This window comes from Pelmatolapia mariae, linkage group LG5 (genome assembly GCF_036321145.2).
Source record: "Pelmatolapia mariae isolate MD_Pm_ZW linkage group LG5, Pm_UMD_F_2, whole genome shotgun sequence".
Taxonomy (NCBI): domain Eukaryota; kingdom Metazoa; phylum Chordata; class Actinopteri; order Cichliformes; family Cichlidae; genus Pelmatolapia; species Pelmatolapia mariae.
The window spans coordinates 19303022-19323237 of NC_086231.1; the positions used below are offsets into that span (position 1 = coordinate 19303022).

Here is a 20216-nt window from a genome sequence, read left to right on the forward strand (position 1 = left end):
TTAAAGTTGTGGAACAATGAAATCGGCCAGTGGTCTCTGCAAGGCAGAGTCAGCAGATGTGAGCCAGCAGTTCATCATGAGAGGAGAGGCAATGCTATAGTCATTGGCATTGCCGCTACAAAAGAAAGGGAGGGGAAATTTTCATTTATGTTTACATAGTAAAATATGGTAAATATCATAAACAACAACAAAAAACAATATGTACCTAGTAACATTGATCTCCTGGTTTTTAATCTTTAGTTTTGTAGCAGCAACTTGTTGTACCTCCTCATAAACTGCTGACTTTAGAGCTGGAAAAAGAACGTGAGAACAAACAAACATTGAATATCCACACAACAAGGTCTTTTTACAGAAAGCACCACCTTTGGGTGCAAACTTTTGTAATAATAATATGATGCAAGCACATGCTGCACACACTTCACAAGTAATGTATATAACATTTAAAAAAGAAATGAACTTTTCGCTCACCTAAAAGTCCATCAGTGTTGTTGGCTGAAGGATGCTGTCTTAAAACTGGCCAAAGGAATTTAATGCTGTTCTTCTTATGAACTAAAATAACCAGGCGCATGTCTCCTGCTGCAATGTCTATTTCATTGTTGCGCATAATCATTGTGACACTGGAAAAATATATAAATATATATATATATATGTCAAGTCTTTAAAGGTTTGAAGTATATTTTGGCAGATTTTAGCCCTGCTGATGTTACCCTGTATTAGAAAGGTAAGTATAACATACAGTAGGAAATATGTTAATCAAATTCCAATATTCTAATACTATGATTCGTGAGTTAAGTCACTGAAAGTAATTCAAGCCATTAAATACCATGCAAGTCTCATTTAACCACATGTGAATATGGACACACATCTGTACAGAATGCTGAGAGCATTGTAGTATTGAGTAGCCTTGATCATTATACTGTAAAATCACCTTCCAGCAGTGACCAGATCCTGTCCAGTGAGATGTGTTTCTGTCTGTCCATCTCGTACAGTGACTCCTTTGGTGTCAATCTCAACATGCTGGTCAGTTTTGAAGTGTATGAAAATTCTCTCAAAACCTCCGTTTGCAACTGAATCAAGCTCACCATTCACAAACAGCTCTAGCACAAAAGAGAAGTGCAACTCAAAACCACACCACAAGTTGGAGGATTGTTATAACAATGGAGATGAGGTAGAACCAATAATGAAATTTTATCTCACAGGAAATACAAAAACAAGAGTTCATTAGCTTAGCAAAACTGAAGACTACTCACCCCTGCTGGGATGATGAAGAAGTTTAAGGCTGAGAGCACCACTGACATCAAAGCACAGTGGAACAGTCTGATTCTCAGCTTTTAACAAAAACCTGTGGAGAAGAGGAGCTAGAGAGACACAGATACAGAGTTAGAATGGAGATATAAATTTGACTTTTCTCTTAGCCAAAAATCAAGCACTAGCATACTCGTTTTCAGTTTCATTAACATGTACAATCTTGAAGGATTTTGAAAGAGGGATTTGTTATTACATATACAATATAGAGCCTGACTTATGGAGTATTTCATTCCTAAAAATTTGTTTGTTTTTTCCTAGCTGTTTTTCTCATGTATTATGTGATTGTTAAAATAAAACAAAAAAACAACAAAGTAATTGAAAATATTTTTTTACTCTAATATGTCAAAGAAAACAAAATAAATGAATTAAATAAGAGTTTTGAGCCTGGCACATCAGATGTTATTGTAGGTTCAGATTTCTGTTAAAGTGGGTAATGCCTAATGCGGATGTTTAAAAATTTCAGAAAATTATTATTAAAAATAATTATATATATATTTAACTCCAACTATATGTATTTAATACAGTACCATCAGTTGGTTGCAGAGGATCGCCATGAGGTGAATAATGATGTATGAATATATCAAGCAAAGTTTCTGTAAACAGATTTACACAATGCTAGTTACATACGTTAATATTGCAAAGCCAAAAGAAAAAAAGTTAAAGTTCATTGTATGGCTGTGGAATATATTTGCATAATAAACATCAACATTTTCTGATGCATTACAGCAAAACACTCAACAGACATGTTAAGTTTTAACTGTTACCCCACCTACAATGTAAATGTAGATAATTCAATTATTAGAGTGACTGAAGAGGCTTATCCAGTTCCTTATTAGTTGAACACTGGTTGGTGTTACATATATAGAAACAGAAAATAACAGCTGTGAACTACAGTACACTACAAAAAAAGACATTTACCTCTTAAAGTAGGTCGTTGTTTGTGGGATTGAGATCCGCGGGGCGAGGCTGAATGTTAGAATTAAATTTATTAGTTTCTTTAAAAAAAAAAATACCATTTTAAATTTAGAAAATCTTTAAAAAAACAACTCTAAAATATAGCATATAATACTCTTTTTTCCAGCAAAAAAACTGAAGCAGAGACACATCCACACACTCAATTTCATAAACCTGATTTTAATGGAAAATACCTCTTAAAGGTATTTTAAAAAATGGAAATACTACCCCAAATAGTATTATGAAAACAGGTGAGGTAGAAAAACAATTAATAAGCAACTTTTCAGTTATGTAATTTAAACTTATCCACCTTCATTACATCTGTTCCTGGCAGCTTCACTGTTACACCTCTTTACCTCTCATTTATACAAATGTATTCTGTTGTTTACTGAATTTTCTCCAGAGCATACCTCCACTGCTCTGGGTTCTCTTCCTCCTTTCCCTATTGTCACTACATTTACTACTTTACTACTTTTGAATTCATATGATTTTTTTTTCATGTTACTTTGGAATATTCTGTTTTTTTTAGTCTAAGCATTTGATATTTTGCCGGTGTAATAAATTTAAGCGGGAAATCTCTTAATGGTAGTGTAGTATTTGAATTACAAGGATCACTATTCCCTATTACTATACTCACTAAAAAGAATTACTCTCTAAAATAAACCACAACAATCCTTTAAATGTTGTGTCAAATAAGGATTTATATCATCTTGCCACAAAAAAAACTAAACTTACTTTTTATGCATTTTCAAATGATAGAAACATGTTTTACTCGAAAAAGCAAAGTAAAAACAAATCAAAACTAAATGTAGCAAAAACATGCAGCACAATGTTTAAGTGTCACAAAATACATAATTTAAATCTGGATTACAAAAGAAAATAAAGTCAGATAAATTTTAAATTGAAAATAAATATGTAACTCCATACTATCAACAGTAGATTGCACAAGTATGAGAGTTTTCTCATAAGGTTATTTTTTTTAAATCACAAAAGACTGAAAAGCATATAAATCCCAAATACTCACAAAAGTAAAACCCTCTCTCTGAAAAAAAGATTAAACAAACAGTGATTAATTTACTTTGCAATTTCAAATTAGTCGTAGTAATAAAAAAAAAACCACATTAGACTAATACTAAAATTGTGCAAAAATGTTTAGCATTTCTGTGATGTATAAAAAAATGAACTGACATTTACAGTGATTTTTCTGGTCTTACTGGCCACATTCATGTAGTACTTTATCTGCTTCCCACTATGGAATCACACTGTAGAATTACCAGTTAACAAGTGTGTTACCTCCTATCTCCACGAATTCATCATACTGCTGCACTGAAATATTGTGAGATACACACACACACACACACACACACGCTAGCAGCTCCATTAAAAAAAAAGTTTTTCAATTCATTTAGTTACTTTCCTAGCTGTACTTGCTCATTTCAGTGTAGCTTTAGTTCAAAGGTTTATTTGTGCTTCAGTTAGTTTAATATTCAGTATAAATCTTTTCAGTAGTTACATCAGAATATAGTATGCAGCATGTGCCATATCATACCTTCAGCAAAAAATTGTAAAATATCTATCATTTCTCCTGTAACAAGAACAGCAAAAAGATCATGTGAAAGCAAGAAATAAGCATCACATTTACATTTATAATCAAATCAAATTAATTTAATTTATTTAACACCAAATCACATCAACGTCAGGGCACTTTGTATTGTAAGGTGAAGACACTACAATAATTCAGAGAAAGCCCGAACAATCAGATAACCAGCTATCTGTATAATAATGAACTATTCAAATGGCCTAAAGGTTTCATGAATGAATTAAGTCATAAACTAAGTGCCTTCCTCTTATCAATCCAAACATTTTTTTCATAAAACAAATTAAAGCAGGAACTGCTTCTTTTGAGCAAAATGATGATGATGATAGAAGGTATTATTATTATTATTATTATCATTATTATTATTATTATGTGAAGAAATTTGGATTAGAACATTTAAAAGAAATTAAGATTCAAAATTAAACTAATGTAACTCCAAAAAACACTTTCAACAATGACAGATGTAAGAGAGGGTTTGCATGGAAGGTTTGAACACAAAATTGTAAACATTTTTGTAATACTATTGAGAACTTCAGTTTCAGATAAATTTATGGAAAATGTTTGAAATTTAACTGGTGAGTCAGATAATGAAAATGTGTTTAATCCAATTTGTAAGTAAGCATTAAGTATTAACTGTATGGTATTGCGGTTTAATGATATACCATCAAATTGTATAATATATTCAGTAGTACAAGATGGTTGGATATATATTTATTTTTGTTTCATTGCCTTGAAAATGTATTTAAAACTAGGTTAAGGTTCTCATATTTAGTATAATGTCTTCATATTTAAAGTAGAAAAAACTATATTAAAAAGTAGAGGTTGAGAATGTGCATGTAGGTACAGTATGTAAGAGTCAGTTGTTAAACTGTTGCATTCTGTCAAAACAAATACTTAACTATAGTAATTGGGGTTTTTTTGACATTTTTATCTCTATAAAAAGAAAGATGCATTGTATTTAATTCTATCCTAACAGAGTACCTGGATCAGCTGTGGAAAACCAGCGCTCAAAGGCTCTCTCAACAGCAGGGTCTATAGTTGGTGCTGAAAAGAAAAATGTTTTAATTAATGTGGAAAAAACATGTCAGTATTTCAATCAAATGTAAAACTATTTTAGAAATGCACACCAACCTAAATACGAAACCTGAATATTGATCATTTACATACATTTTTTCAATTTGAACATAACTATTCTGATCATTTTCTCTTTTTAGAAAAACCTTCCTGTGCACACAAATCTCTAAAAGTACACATACAATCACTTTTATGTACTTAAACCTTAACAGCAGGCTGACATTATTGTTAGCTTACAGAACAATCCTGAATATTTCTGCTCTCAGCTAATATCACATTAGATAACCTTTGAGATGGTGAAGTGTTTAGACTGACAAAAAAAAAACCTTCAGAATTTAAGTGCAATAAAGGTATGCTTTTATAATTATTAAAAAATGCATAATCAGAATAACTAGACTTCTTGCTACTGGTGGACTTGGTCTGTAGCTTGCCTCTTGTGCAGCTAAAACGTTGAAGGTAAAGAGGCTGGCTGACAAAGTTGAAGGGAGATGGCTCATAAACACATGGGCATCTTCTTTAATAGGCCACGATGTACTGTATCTGAGATAGCAGCTGCTCTGTGTCTAATGCAGTTGCTCAGAGTGGTCGTAATAATTTCTGACATCCAAATGTTTGTTATCAAAGTGTAGTCACCCTCACTGTTTGTTTATCTTGATGTAGTAAAGCTGTCCCTGTGCAGTATGGAATCATTTTTATACAGTAAAATGTTTATAGTTTTCTGAGATTATAGAGAGAAAAAATCCAATTTTGTGAGTGTGTGAATGTGTCACACACAATATAGGCAAAGAAAATGTCATTGTGTTTACACTTGTGATCATATTATACACATTTGTAACACATTTGAGGCATATTTCTCTGCATAAACAAAAAGATGAAATTTAGAAAAAAAGAGAGTCTTAAACAAAGTGTTTTTGTTAAACCTCTTGAATTAAAGCTAAAACCTTTTGGTGGTGTACAGAGTCAAAATTACAAAAAAAGCAAACTCATGCTATATTTATTATAATTTTGGTGTAGAGTTTTTTAAGTATTTAATGTTTTCAGTAAGAAACGTAAATATCTGCATTTAGGAAGGGTAAAAATAATCTTAATCTCTTAATCGCTAACGATTTAAAAACAAACGTAATGATGAATACTACTCATTTTGCATTGTCTGTATATGTGCTGCTCACCAACATTATCACTCCTGTGACGAGTAGAAGTACCACGGTGTCTTGAAATGGACTGACATCCAGGGGACTTCCTTCTCTGTGGTGTTTCACATTCCTTAGGTTTATGAAGCACATGTATGGTCTCTCCCAGAGGCTTTGTGACAACCATAGATGTGAGCGGCGTCACAAAGCTGAACTTCAGTGAGAGCCTCAAAGCCTCCTTCTTTACTTGCTCTTTCTCAGGTCCAGATAACTGGAGCCTGTGTCATAAAGTATTAAGTAAATATAATGATTGATTTAGTAATAATATATGATAAAATAATTTACACATATTTTTGTATCTTTAATTCTTCCATGTCCCCAGGTATTCCCTGGCATTTAAAAATTTCTGTTTGAGTGCCATCTTTGGAAAATGAAAAAACATTCTAGTGGAATCTAATATGGACAAAGAAACATGGGAAAAAATAGATAAACTCATTGTTATGTCAACATCCCCCCTCCTTTTTATTTGACATATTTGTGGGACAGTTGACCTTAGAGCCAAGATGCTGAATTTTAACTGTATTCTGCTGCTGTTATAAATGTAATCACCTGTGTTTGTTGCAGCTGTAGATTTTTAACTTGTTTTGTAAATTGCAGCTTAGTTGTTGAGACCATGGGATGCCATCTATGTTATGAATAGGCACACAACTTCCGACAACTTCAAAAATCTTTTAGTAGACAAATTGTTTCTTGCCAGGGAAAACATATTAAAATGGTCACTGAGGTCTTCAAACATGATCAAACTTGGATCGAAGGAAAGGAAACTTCTTTCTCCTTGCCCATAAAATCATGCTACACTGTAACCATTAATGTTACTTTTGACCAAACAAACTTGTGCCTTTTGGACTGCAAGTCACATCAAATGATTTACAGACATCACATTGGGTTCAGGGAAATGAATATGAATATGTTGGGCCTTATCCAATATCCCAGATTAGTTGTGCACTCAACAGTTAATGAAGAGAAAAATTTGTGTTACTACCCTTTAAAAACTAACTGATTGGGAAATAACACAAGAAGAAAGATGGCATATATGGTACTTACTCTTTTTCCAAAAGCTGTTTAACTGTGAGGTACGCCCAAACTTTCTGGATAAGGTCATCAGACACACTTCCACCGGATTCCACAATGCGATTTTGGTCAGAAAATACTAACCTTCTATTACTCTGTCATAATTAAAATATATTGTAATGTCAACATGCAGGGAAAAAACTTTCACAAGATTACAGCTGATAAATATCTTAGATCAAACATTACCGAAATGGCCACAACTTGAGGTGTGAAGGTTTCAATGTCATTGTCTGTGATCTGTCCGGCCACCACAATCTCAGAGCCATTATAATACTGACTGAAGTTAGTCTGGGTTAGATTGGTCCCACCCACATAGATCATTGTCACATCTGTCAGCAGAGGAGTTGCCACCTCTTCATAGAAACCCTGTTGACATACAGTGTGGAAGTGATACAAATAATGTTCCTTTTTTTCTTTCAATTCTCAGTGGTTTCAAATCACATCAAAGAAGAGTATATATAATTTAAATACCTTCAGCTGTAAATCAGCATCAGAGTCCTCATAAATCCGTCGTGCCACACCGTTATTTTGCAGCGACATTTTCTCAAGGAACTTAAAATCAACATCAAAACCAAAACCAAGACAGTACAGTGGGAATTTGCCTGCAACAGCTCCTCTTACATTTGACTGGATTTTCTCCAGATTTTTCACCCCTGAAAAGACACAAGACATAGTCAGTTCAGCTCAGAAACAATGGAATCCCACACTTGATAAAACAGAAAGCTAAAAAGAAAACTATTTAATAACTGATCTGTAATCTCGCTGCATTCTTGAGTGTTGTGCTGCAAATGTATTCTTTACATCACACATGCTGTCCAAACTCCATGCTGTCACCATCACTCCAGCCTTGCCTGCCATCTACAAGTGCTAAAAATCTAAGTGCTCTTCTATCAGTCTGCCTTTCAGACTCATTTGTACAACCTCCCCGTTTGTACCTAGTTGGAGATCCTACATCTCTACCTCTGCATCTAAATTCTGAGGAGTCCTGTCCTACCATTACTGGACTCTCTGCCATCACTCTGCCATGTTGATTGGTCAAAGTCTTATCGCCAAATCTAAAACTGTTCTTCAATAACCCATGTTAAGGTCTTTCAAATGATCTCTCCTTATTGTAATCACAATAAACACATTGACTAAAGTCATTAAATCCAGATGTATTGGTGCACATTTTTGTGCAGGTCTCATTTGTTACAACCTTTGGTTGGCTGTCCATCTGTGAGGAGTATTAGGATTGATGCTGAACCGTCTCTGTCATGTGTGTTCAGCATATTTGCTCCTTGCAGCAGTGCTTGATTTATGTCTGTGTCTGAAAGTCAACAACAAAGTTTCAGTACTATAAGTTTTCTGTTAACTGTTTGATATGAAAAGATATATACTGATTTCTGCAACTCCTCACATCCTCCAGCTTGAATGTTGCGTGCAAAGTTTTTGGCGCTTTCCACGTTTTTACTGTTGGCCTGAACAAGTTCCAATTTCCAGGGAAAAATGTTGCCATCAAAAGTGATCACACCAAAATGGTCATCTTCTGCCAGGTCATTCAAAATATGGATTAATGCGATCCTAGTCTGGGCAAAAACAACATTTACACATTACAGACTTTTATAAAAGATTTAAAAAGACATGAAAAGAAAAAGTGTTTTTGTAAGTGATAGACATAGCAGACCCTTTAAACAATTTACCTGCGCTATTTTTCTGCCTTGCATTGAGCCACTTTTGTCGATAACAAAGACGACATTTTTGGAAATTCGGGGAAGATTGGATGGAGCAAAGTGATGAACAAAGTACCCAGGAGATTTCTAAAGAGCAGGAAAAAAGATTGCTTTAGTCAAATTTTTATTTAATAGCCAGACAAAGGATATGGTACTGATTTGCAAAACCTTTTCTGGCCCATGCAGTTTATGTTGTGTGTAAATTGCTAATTGTTCAGGGTTTACCGAGATGTCTCCCAATCCATTGTTCCTGTTGACATCATAAACAATAACCAGATCTCCATTCATACCCTGCTCTCCACAGTTGTCACACATTGTCTGTTGATCCACTGTTGGATAGAAATACACCCATGCCTGGAAACAGAAAGAATTACATTCTTTAGACCACGGGTGTCAAACTCGTTTTAGTTCAGGGGCCACATGGAGAAAAGTCTATTCTCAAGTGGGCCGGACTGGTAAAATCATTGTATATATAAGTTAAAAACAAAAACTTCAGATTGTTTTCTTTGTTTTAACACGATCAACATAAAAATAAAGCTAGAGCCTGTGGACAGTATGTTCAAAATAGTACAGGCACAACATAGCTATTAATCATAAAACACCTCAAGTTATTTGAAAATTCTGAGGACAAAGAACACGCAAACACACAGTGCCTCAGTGATTTACAGAACTGTTTCACAGATCACAGAACTATATCAGGGTGTCATTTCTCAGGCAGCAATGTAGATAAAAATAATGAAATCCTGTTCCCCAAACAAGTACAAGAACCACAGAATAGGTTAAATATATAAATCAAATATAATCAATTAGAAACAGTACCACATCAACATAAAAAGATAAAGCTGGAGCCCGAGGACAGTTTATTTGACTCCTGATACCTGGCATCTTTTAGCTTTCACCAGCTCATCAGGCGTCACATCCTGAGCAGCAGCTAACTTCAGGATGTGATTCGAGTGCTTGTGCGTGAGCCTTGAGCGCAGTTTTGTTTTATTTATGCTCATTACAGAGAAAACTTGCTCACGAAGATATGTGGTTCCGAACATGTGCAACAGTTTTGCAGTGAGGGCTGTCAAGTTGGGTTGCAAGAGATTCTGATAGAATGTGTTCAAGCCAGCTGCGGCAAATTTGCCCTTCAAATCCAAGTCACACTGCAAGTCTATTATTTCAAGTTGGATGCTGACGGGCAGATCAAAGGGATTCACGGTGAACGGCGAGCAAAAAACTTTGAAGTCTTTCTCCAGTTCACCAAAAATCTGAAATGGTTGCTCAAACTCTAGTAACAGTCCCGTTATTTTATCTTTGAACCGCTTCATATCTGCCACACTTTGGATCGAGCACACATTTTTCAGACAGGGGAAGTGAGCTGCATCACCACCAGCGAGCTGCGTCTCCCACAATAACAGCTTCATCTTGAAAGAACGTATGCTGTCATAATACTGCGTGACAACTTTGTTGCATCCTTGCAGCTGTTTATTCAGGTGCTCTGTAACATGCTCTGTAAGTCCTGCATCCATTCTGCAGAATGAAATTCTAACACTGGTTTGCCCTTTTCTTCCATAAACTGTTCAGTTTCTTCTCGTAAATCAAAGAAACGCCTCAGCACAGCACCTCGGCTCAACCATCTTACCTCAGTGTGGTATGGCAGGCCATAGATGTGGTCTTTCTCTCTGAGAAGACCGTCGAAATTACAGTGATTGAGGCTTCTGGAACGGATGAAATTAACAGTTTGGATGACCACCTTCATGACATTATCCATTTTCACTGACTTGCAACGCAAAGCCTCCTGGCTTTGTACAGTGAAAAGTCAAAAAATCAGGTCCTCCATTTGCAGATTGCACTTTATCTCTGAATTTTTTTACAACGCCAGCTTTTTTCCCGATCATTGAGGGCACACCATCTGTAGTCAGGTTGACAGCACGGGACCAGTTCACTCTGACCCTGTCCAGCGCGCCGACGAGTGCAGTGAAAATATCAGCTGCGGTCGTTGTATCTGTCATTGGCACCAACTCCACGAACTCCTCGGTGATGGTCAATGTGCCATCAACTCAGCGGATGAAAATTGGCAGTTGTGCAACATCTGTGATGTCCGTGCCTTCATTAATTGCAACTGAAAACGCAATAAATGACTTTTTGCTTCAACTGGCCGTCCAAATCCGCTGAAAGATCAGAAATCCTGTCACCAATTGTGTTTCTTGTCAGGCTGATACAGTGGCTTGCAAAAGTATTCCGCCCCCTTGAACTTTCCCACATTTTATCACATTACAGCCACAAACATGAATCAATTTTATTGGAATTCCACGTGAAAGACCAATACAAAGTGGTGTACACGTGAGAAGTGGAACGAAAATCATACATGACTCCAAACATTTTTTACAAATAAATAACTGAAAAGTGGGGTGTGCGTAATTATTCAGCCCCCTGAGTCAATACTTTGTAGAACCACCTTTTGCTGCAATTACAGCTGCCAGTCTTTTAGGGTATGTCTCTACCAGCTTTGCACATCTAGAGACTGAAATCCTTGCCCATTCTTCTCTGCAAAACAGCTCCAGCTCAGTCAGATTAGATGGACAGCGTTTGTGAACAGCAGTTTTCAGATCTTGCCACAGATTCTCAACGTATTTGCAAAGGCCTGGCGCTTTTCAGGGCACACAGTCTCCGATGCCTTCATCATACATGATTTTACAAATTCACCCTTACTAAATGGTTTTGAAGCTAGTACAATTTCGTTAGCAATGAGTTAGCGCGCAGCGTCACTGATGTCTCAGCTGTGAGTAAACACAGACTGCTGTTTCTTCAGACCCGCCAACAGTTCATTCACCTTCTCTCTTCTCCACTGTTCTTGAAAGTTGTCATATTTGTCAGCATGAAGACTCACATAGTGGCGACGGAGGTTATATTCTTTCAGGACGGCAACATGCAAGGAACACACCAAACATACAGCTTTCCCATGGACTTCCGTGAATAAATAGGAGGATGAGCATTTTTCTTGGAACACTCTGCACTCTGCATCCGCTTTTCTCTTTTTTGACAGAGAAATATTAGGGCAATGAAGGTACCAAAGCACATCAGGTTTAAATTTTGCGGGCAAAACAAAGAAGCTCACAATTGCTATTGCGCCATCCAATGGACAGAATTGGAACAGCAGTTTCTTTTTTGAAAAATTGCAGCTCATTATTATACTTTACAAAATCATCTCATGGGCCGGATTAAACCCGTTTGCGGACCTGATCCGGCCCACGGGCTGTACGTTTGACACCCCTGCTTTAGACTCTTGATCGAGTGAGAGGTCAGTGATTTTAATTTCTGTCAAACCAATGTCCTCTGCTTCTCATTGATTTTGGCTTGATAAATCTAAGAGGTGCATATACAAGTCACTGTTACCAAAAGGTTTGTACACTGTAGATTAGAAATAAAGAAAAAATGCAGTGATTTTTAAACAATTTAAACTCCACATTGAAAAAAACCCGAACAACTAAGGATCTGAGTTTTTTGTCTGAGGTTTAATAAAAGTCTTGTAATGTGTGTAATGCATAAAATATTAAAAGAAAATCAGAATTCATTATTATGAGTAAAAATGGGGAATTGCTCAACATTCTGACAGATATAGTGCAGGAAGACTTCAATAGTTCAAGACTAACATCACCCAAAACAACAATGCAAATACTGTACGATTCGATTACATTATGTCACATAATACCAGAGATATACAGGGACAGTTAAAATCAGTATTTAACAGATGTGATCATTGGGCATTCAATTGGTACTGCATTAACAAAATTTGTAGTTGTAATCACTATTTTCTTCTATCTCTTATTCACACTCATGCATTCTGTCATGTTTCTTGTTTCTACTGACGCTCATTCCTCTTCTCTCTAGAGCATACCTCCACCTTTCCTCACTACAAATCTGTCACTTCAGCGACACACATCACCACTGTTTCTGCAGTCCCACAGTTCTACTTGGCAATCTATCATACGTCATGTGAATCAACTGGCTTTTTACTCTTTATCCTCTTCGTAACTGCCCTCACTTCCTCCTTAATAATCCTCTGCACTTCATGATTCACTGTCATTCCTCCGCCTGTCCTTCTCTCTGTCTCATTTTCTTCAGTTCCTGAAATTATTCATTCCATTTTTTTCAACAAACTCTCTTCATTTGTTAATACATTACGATTACCTATTACGTTAACCTGCTGCACATTCTCTTCAGTTTGATATCTCAGTCTCAGTCTCCAGTCCTTTTCTCCTTTCTTAGTGTCCAACCTCACATATACAACCCACATGTCTTTGCTGTATGCATAGATTTTTTTTCTAGGCTTCCTCTTATTGCAAACTGTTGTGACTCTTAGTGTCAATAAAACTGACATTTGTGTTATAACTGTACCTGTTTATTAACATGTGTTTTGGTGATGGCATTAGCGAAGCCTTTGGTGCTCAGGCCTCCTTTCACATCAATGAAACTGATGCCGGCTTCTTCATGAATGTACACATCCACCTGGGATCAAGTATAATAAAATAAAACACGTGTGGTCTTATCTCAGCATTGTTTTCCTAAACAATCACTGAACAGATACCAAGATGGGAGTCACCTTGAAGTCTCTGACAGGCTGCATGGGTTGAGCATGAATTTGCAGCTCGTACTTGCCATGTGTGCGTTTCATCAGTTCCTCATATGTGAGTTCAAACGTGACCTTTTTGTGAGCAGCCACAGTTACAGAGGTCTTAAATTCCTCCAGAGTCCTTCCTACAGAACTACAGCAGAAACAATAATTATTTAATATAAATGCAATTAAAAATCAGTTATTCCTGAAGACCAAACATGATTTTTGAGTAAACTGACTAAAACGCAAGGATTAAAGTGATATTTGGCAGGTGGGAGGGACCCCTAAGATCAGGTGGTATGCAGTGTAGTGTGGGGAAAAGAATTATTTTGTAATAAGTCACATACTAATCCCTTTTTTCCCTTTGTTTTTTTTTACATTTTCTTTGTGTAAAGAGTGTGCTTAGCTAACTGGCACTACTATTCCAGTTTCACTGCTCTTTGTGGATTTTGACAACTGCATTCAAAAGTGTACAAACTTATGTAAGCTATAGCCTGTGGCTAATTTAGTACACTTAAATTGTTGTACACTCCTTCTGAAAAACAGAATTCAGCAAAACGTCATGAATTGCTTCAATATCTGATTTAAAATATCTACAATAAATGAAGATATGACATGTTACATTTAACTTTCTAGTCTAACCTTCTGAGCTGTGCAACCCAGGAGGTCATTGTTTCACTTTAATCCCTGCTAAAAGGTTTTTTCCTCCTCACACAGTTAAACAAAAATAATTTTAGAGAACTGAAGATGCAGAAGAAGACATGAAAAATGTTACTGAGAATTTTTTCACATAAACCTTTAAGTTAATTAATTAATTTAAATACCTGACAAGTCCAGCACTTTCACCACGGGACACAGCTTCAGTGTACTGCTGCTGAGCTTGCTCCTTAGCTTTCACAACACCATCATAAACTTGGCCATTGATAAACCTGAAGAGGACCAAGAAAAGCCCTTGTGTAAATGCACACACTGCTGAGTATCCTGTAATATGTTCTTTACTGTAGAATTCTTTATTTGCAAATGTCTCTGGATGGTTACAGATTAATTTAACTTCACACACATTCGAAATTTACTGATGAAGGCGTTCTTGGGAATCCGAACATGGAATTCAATTTCCTTTGACTCGTTCATACGATTGGCCACACGGCTTGTGATGACAGTGGTGGCATAACGACTGGTCACTGTGGAGTTGATGTGAAAGCTGTAGACGTCCCAGTCATCCTGAGAAAACGATAGGCTTAACCGATCTCATTGACTGGTGTCAGTGGAATTTCATTGGTCTCTCTGCAAAAACCCTCAAATTAGTTTTCATCTAGTGTTCAGGGCACACACACAAAAGAGCATGACACTCACTTACATTTATACTTTTACTTTTTATGCATCAGAAGGGGAGTTGTTAGAAACACCCAACACGTTTCCATTGTTCAAACAACCAAACAAGCTAAATTTACCTTAACCAATTAACACCATCATCAAATAACAAGCCTGAACAATTAAAATGAGATCTGTGATTGTGGATGCACAGAAAGGATAAGGTAGACATACAAACACATACAGTTAGAATTCTTTCACTTCATGGGACATTACATAATGTTATAATGCTCAGCAGAACACTTCATCGTACCCCAATCCTTCTTTTTGTCTCCAAATTAATGCGCAACTGCCAGTGTTAATGTGTCAGCTGACTTGTACACAAACACACAGCACATGAAAAAAATGAAATAATCCTGAGGATTGTCACAAAAACCTTCAACCCACAGAGTCTGGTGTTGAACTGACAGAAAGATGCTGTCAATTGCACACCTCAGATATCTCATTATCTGTGAAATATGAATTGCAGAGGTACGTAAAATTTTGTTTTCTTTAGCTTTTGGCTTTTAAACTTTTTATTTAACTATGTATATGTGATTTTAAATTATGGATCTTTGAAGTGGTGCTATGGTCATTTATGTATTTTGACCCTACCTTGTTTGGCAGTATGGAAGCCAAAGCCAGCTGCAGCCCAATGAGGGTGAGATGCACCACAGTTCTCCCCATGATGCCTCCTAGCAGAGCACAAACACAGCTGAAACTGTCTTTTGAAGTCAAAGAAGGACAACATTATTGTGTACATAATTTTTTTTTAACGGGCAAACTTCACTTTCTCTCCCTCCTCTTTCACCTCCCACCCACACAAAATACTCCCCCAAAGCAGTAATTTACCAGAAATCCAGCAGTTTCGGTAATCTTTAATGTTGACATTGGGGGTCAAACCAGTGCACATAACAAGGACTTTATTCCACGAGAATCTGTGATACTGTTTTGGTCAATTTAGATGAAAGAGACAAACTGACTTCACACTAGAGAAGAAACAAGTATGTGATAATGTTTGTTGTCAAGCAAAAATGTATATACTTCAAGTATTTCTAACCTTTTAAAGAAGAAAAAAATATTTCATGGTGTGGAAAGTGCTGAGAAAACCTGAGACAGTGATTGCAAATTTAGAAGTCACTTGAGAGTTAGTCCAGTATTACATTTATTTATGTATTTATTTACTTATTTTTCCAGAGTGGATGTCATAGGATTGGATTTGTAATATTCTGACTTTCAAACCAGCAAGTCCTTTTTTAAAATAAAATAAAGATTACATGAGTCATTCAGCAATGTGGGATACATATTATTTATTCATGTTGGTAACAGGAGGGAAGCAATTTATGTGATATACAGGTCCTTGTCTTATTTTGTAATATTCAAAAGAGAACAAGACACAGGTCTTTCAAAATGAATTTTTACTGCTCATAACATCTGTCAAAAAAGCAACTAAACGCTTTGACTGTATGTATGTGACATATTATTTTTTTTTTCATAAAAAAAAAACATTTCCTTAAATAGAAAAATGTATATATGTAAATAATTTCAAGTACAGTCAAATGTCAAATCATCTATCTGTGTATATATATATATATATATATATATATATATACACATACATACATATGTGTGTGTGTGTGTGTGTGTGTGTGTGTGTGTGTGTGTGTGTGTGTGTACATATATATATATATGTATATATATATATATATATATATATATACACACACACATATATATACACACACACACACACAGGGGCTTGCAAAAGTATTCGGCTCCCTTGAACTTTTCCACATTTTGTCACATTACAGCCACAAACATGAATCAATTTTATTGGAATTCCACGTGAAAGACCAATACAAAGTGGTGTACACGTGACAAGTGGAATGAAAATCATACATGATTCCAAACATTTTTTACAATGTTTTTACATCCTGCCAAAGATTGCTACAGACTTGCCCAAATCAATTAATATCATAATTATGATTACATTCATTTGTTCTCATCCCGTAATTCCTGACATTCCACCAGTTGGCGCATTAGGCGGAGTTGCTTTCATAGTTAAATACTATGAAAGGTAGCAATTGAAACTGATTGATCTCCAATGAGTTGTCCAATTTTCTTAAACTGGATGAGTTTAAAAAAATTTTAAGACCAGAAAAATGTCCAAACATTTAGAAGCTGACACGGAGGATGTTGTTTGCAACACTGTTCCCACTAAAAGTAAACATAAGTGTTAAGACTGAAATGCCTTATTTATGTTTATGCTTGATATGTATGCGTCTGGTGCTGGCCCAACCCGTCTGTCAAATTGTAAAAGTCAATGTATCTCCTGAGATGGCACAACTCTTTTTCAGATAAATCACCCAGGAAAGCATATTTCATTTAACTAAAATAATCTAATTAGTTTTAACTTTCTGTTTAACAACAAAGTGTAGAATAAATGCCTATTAATGTCAACTCTATCTATTGTCAATTATTAGATTTGGTTCAGATTAGAAGCTACGCTGAAGTAAGACAGTGGTATTTTTTTACTGTGCAATTGTTTCAGTAGAATTCAAATGGCTTGGATGTATTATTTTGCCACAACAATCTCCAAATCCTTATTATTTTTTCTTTCTTTAATATAATGATGTAGACATGAGTCATTCTGCAATCTGGGATACTTTATTTGTTCGTTTTAACAAGTGGAAGGACATTTTCCACAATAAGTTTATTATTATTAATAATAATAATAATAATAATGATGATGATTCCTCTACTTTTAAACCAAATATTTTCTAGTAATTCAGCATAATTCACACTTAAAGTTGTGCCACGAAAAAATCTGCCAGTGGCCTCTGCAGGGCAGACATAAGCCAGCAGTTCTTTGTGACAGGAGGGTCGACGCTGTAGTCAATAGCGTTGTCACTACGAAAGCAAAAAAAAGCTCATGTCTTGGTGGAATCTTAAACAGTTTTATGTTTTGAATGAATAAACTGAAAACATTACAAAAATGTACCTTGTAACATCGGTCTCTTGGTTTTTAATTTTTAGCTGTGTGACTATGGCGTTATTTCAGTGCCACTATTCTGAGCGCACGTAAAAAAAAATTGAGCACACGTAAAAATAAAATTGCAGGTGCAAGTGTTGCATTTTGAGGAGAAATTTATTTTGAGCGTACAAAAGCTGAATTTGAGTGAACAAAATTCATTGCTGCGTGCAAAAAATGTATTTCAGTGTTTGCGCTTATCCATATACACACACAATAGCACCCCCTCTCGCTCAGTTTTTTCATTTGCGCTTGCTCGCAATGTGTTGCTTGCGCTCACAACATTCTCTGCTGCGTGCGCTCAACTCTCTGTACACCGTTATAAGTGTGCCACAAAACCAACCAATCACAGACTTGGTTTCAAAAATTCTGATTGGCTCTTACGGTCTCCAATCAGCTCGCTAGCTGCTGCATTCCGGAAACACTGTCCGAGATCAGAATCAGAATCGTGTTTATTGGCCAAGTATATGTGCAGACAAATACAAGGAATTTGGTTCCGGTAGATGGTGGCTCTCAAGCACAGCAATGTAAATCACACACACACACACACACACGTGTCTATATATACATTACACATGCATACACATACATACACAAAGCTGTATAAACTAACTATAAATAACTAATCTAAACTTATATACATAAAATACAGAAATAAAATGAGGTGGAATAAATACTACAGAATGTACATAAGGTGCAGTTGCAGTCTGGCAGTGGGAGCAGTGTGACAGGTCAACTGTTTAGAAGGGAGATGGCGAGGGGAAAGAAACTGTTCCTGTGTCGGGTGGTCCTGGTCTGCAGGCTTCTGTACTGTCTGCCAGAGGGCAGCAGATCAAAAAGTCTGTGTCCAGGGTGTGAGGGGTCTGTGATGATTTTCCCTGCCCGTTTCCTGGTTCTTGAGAGGTACAGGTCCTGGATGGAGGGCAGGGGGGCGCCGATGATCCTTTCTGCTGCCCGTACAGTCCGCTGCAGTCTGCTCCTGTCCTGTTTAGTGGCTGCACCATACCAGACTGTGATGGAGGAGCACAGGACAGACTCAATGACTGCAATGTAGAACTGGATCAGCAGCTCCTGTGGAAGACTGTACTTCCCCAGTTGTCTCAGGAAGTACATCCTCTGCTGGGTCTTTTTGAGGATGGAGTTGATGTTGGTCTCCCACTTCAGGTCCTGGGAGATGGTGGTACCCAGGAACTTGAAGATCTTCACAGTGGACACATGGCTGTCTGATATGGTAGGGGGGCAGAGTTGAGGGATGTCTCCTGAAGTCCACTGTCATCTCTACAGTCTTAAGCATGTTCAGCTCCAGATTGTGCTGACTGCACCAGAGTACCAGCCGCTCAACTTCCTGCCGGTATGCAGACTCATCACCATCCTGAATGAGGCCAATGACAGTGGTGTCATCTGCAAACTTTAGGAGTTTAACAGCCGAGTTCTTGGAGGTGCAGTCATTAGTGTAGAGGGAGAACAGTAGTGGTGAGAGGACACATCCTTGAGGGGCACCAATACTGAGGGACCGAGTTTCAGAGGTGATCTCCCCCAGCCTCACTTGTTGCTTTCTGTCTGTCAGGAAGCTGGTGATCCACTGACAGGTAGCTGGAGACACGCTGAGCTGGGAGAGTTTGGAAGAGAGAAGTTCAGGCACGATGGTGTTAAAAGCCGAACTAAAGTCCACAAACAGGATCCTGGCATAAGTTCCCGGGCGGTCGAGGTGTTGCAGGATGTAGTGCAGCCCCATATTCACTGCATCATCCACCGACCTGTTTGCCTGGTAGGGTAGGCAAACTGCAGAGGGTCCAGCTGGTGGCCTGTAATGTCCTTCAGATGGGCTAACACCAGTCGTTCGAAGGATTTCATGACCACAGACGTCAAGGCGACAGGTCTGTAGTCATTCAGTCCTGTGATGGTGGGTTTCTTGGGAACAGGGATGATGGTGGAGCATTTGAAGCAGGATGGAACTTCACACAGCTCCAGGGATCTGTTGAAGATGCGAGTAAAGATGGGAGCCAGCTGTTCAGCACAGGTCTTGAGGCAGGAGGGTGAGACACCGTCTGGTCCGGGGGCTTTCCTGGGCTTCTGTTTCTGAAATAGTCGGCTCACGTCCTCAGTGTGTATTCTGAGTTTCAGGGAGGAGGAAAGGGGGGTGAGAGGTGTGATGGAGGTCGTTGAGTCTGGATTGGAGAGGGTGATGGTGGTCATTGAGTCTGAGTTGGGGAGGGAAATGTAACTAAATCCAGCTAAACTCAATTAAACCCCAATTTGCAGATAATATCTTTAATTATTTTATTTTAAAATATATTATTTTTTAAGACTATCGTTGGTGTAGTATAATGTA

General features: G+C 37.0%; 1 protein-coding gene across 1 annotated transcript; it reads right to left on the minus strand.

Moving 5' to 3' along the window:
• LOC134628049 (inter-alpha-trypsin inhibitor heavy chain H3-like) lies at positions 1 to 15546 on the minus strand. Its single transcript, XM_063474647.1, has 18 exons — positions 15469 to 15546; positions 14564 to 14724; positions 14328 to 14432; positions 13492 to 13654; positions 13287 to 13397; positions 9129 to 9257; positions 8874 to 8990; positions 8591 to 8759; positions 8390 to 8500; positions 7666 to 7847; positions 7381 to 7560; positions 7168 to 7289; positions 6160 to 6341; positions 1251 to 1361; positions 929 to 1097; positions 469 to 617; positions 206 to 290; positions 1 to 115 (listed from the first exon to the last, which is right to left on the minus strand). Exons 1-18 carry the CDS (start codon positions 15538 to 15540, stop codon positions 1 to 3), a joined length of 2433 nt encoding a protein of 810 aa, XP_063330717.1. The 5' UTR covers positions 15541 to 15546.
• Between the last annotated feature and the right edge of the window lie 4670 nt (positions 15547 to 20216).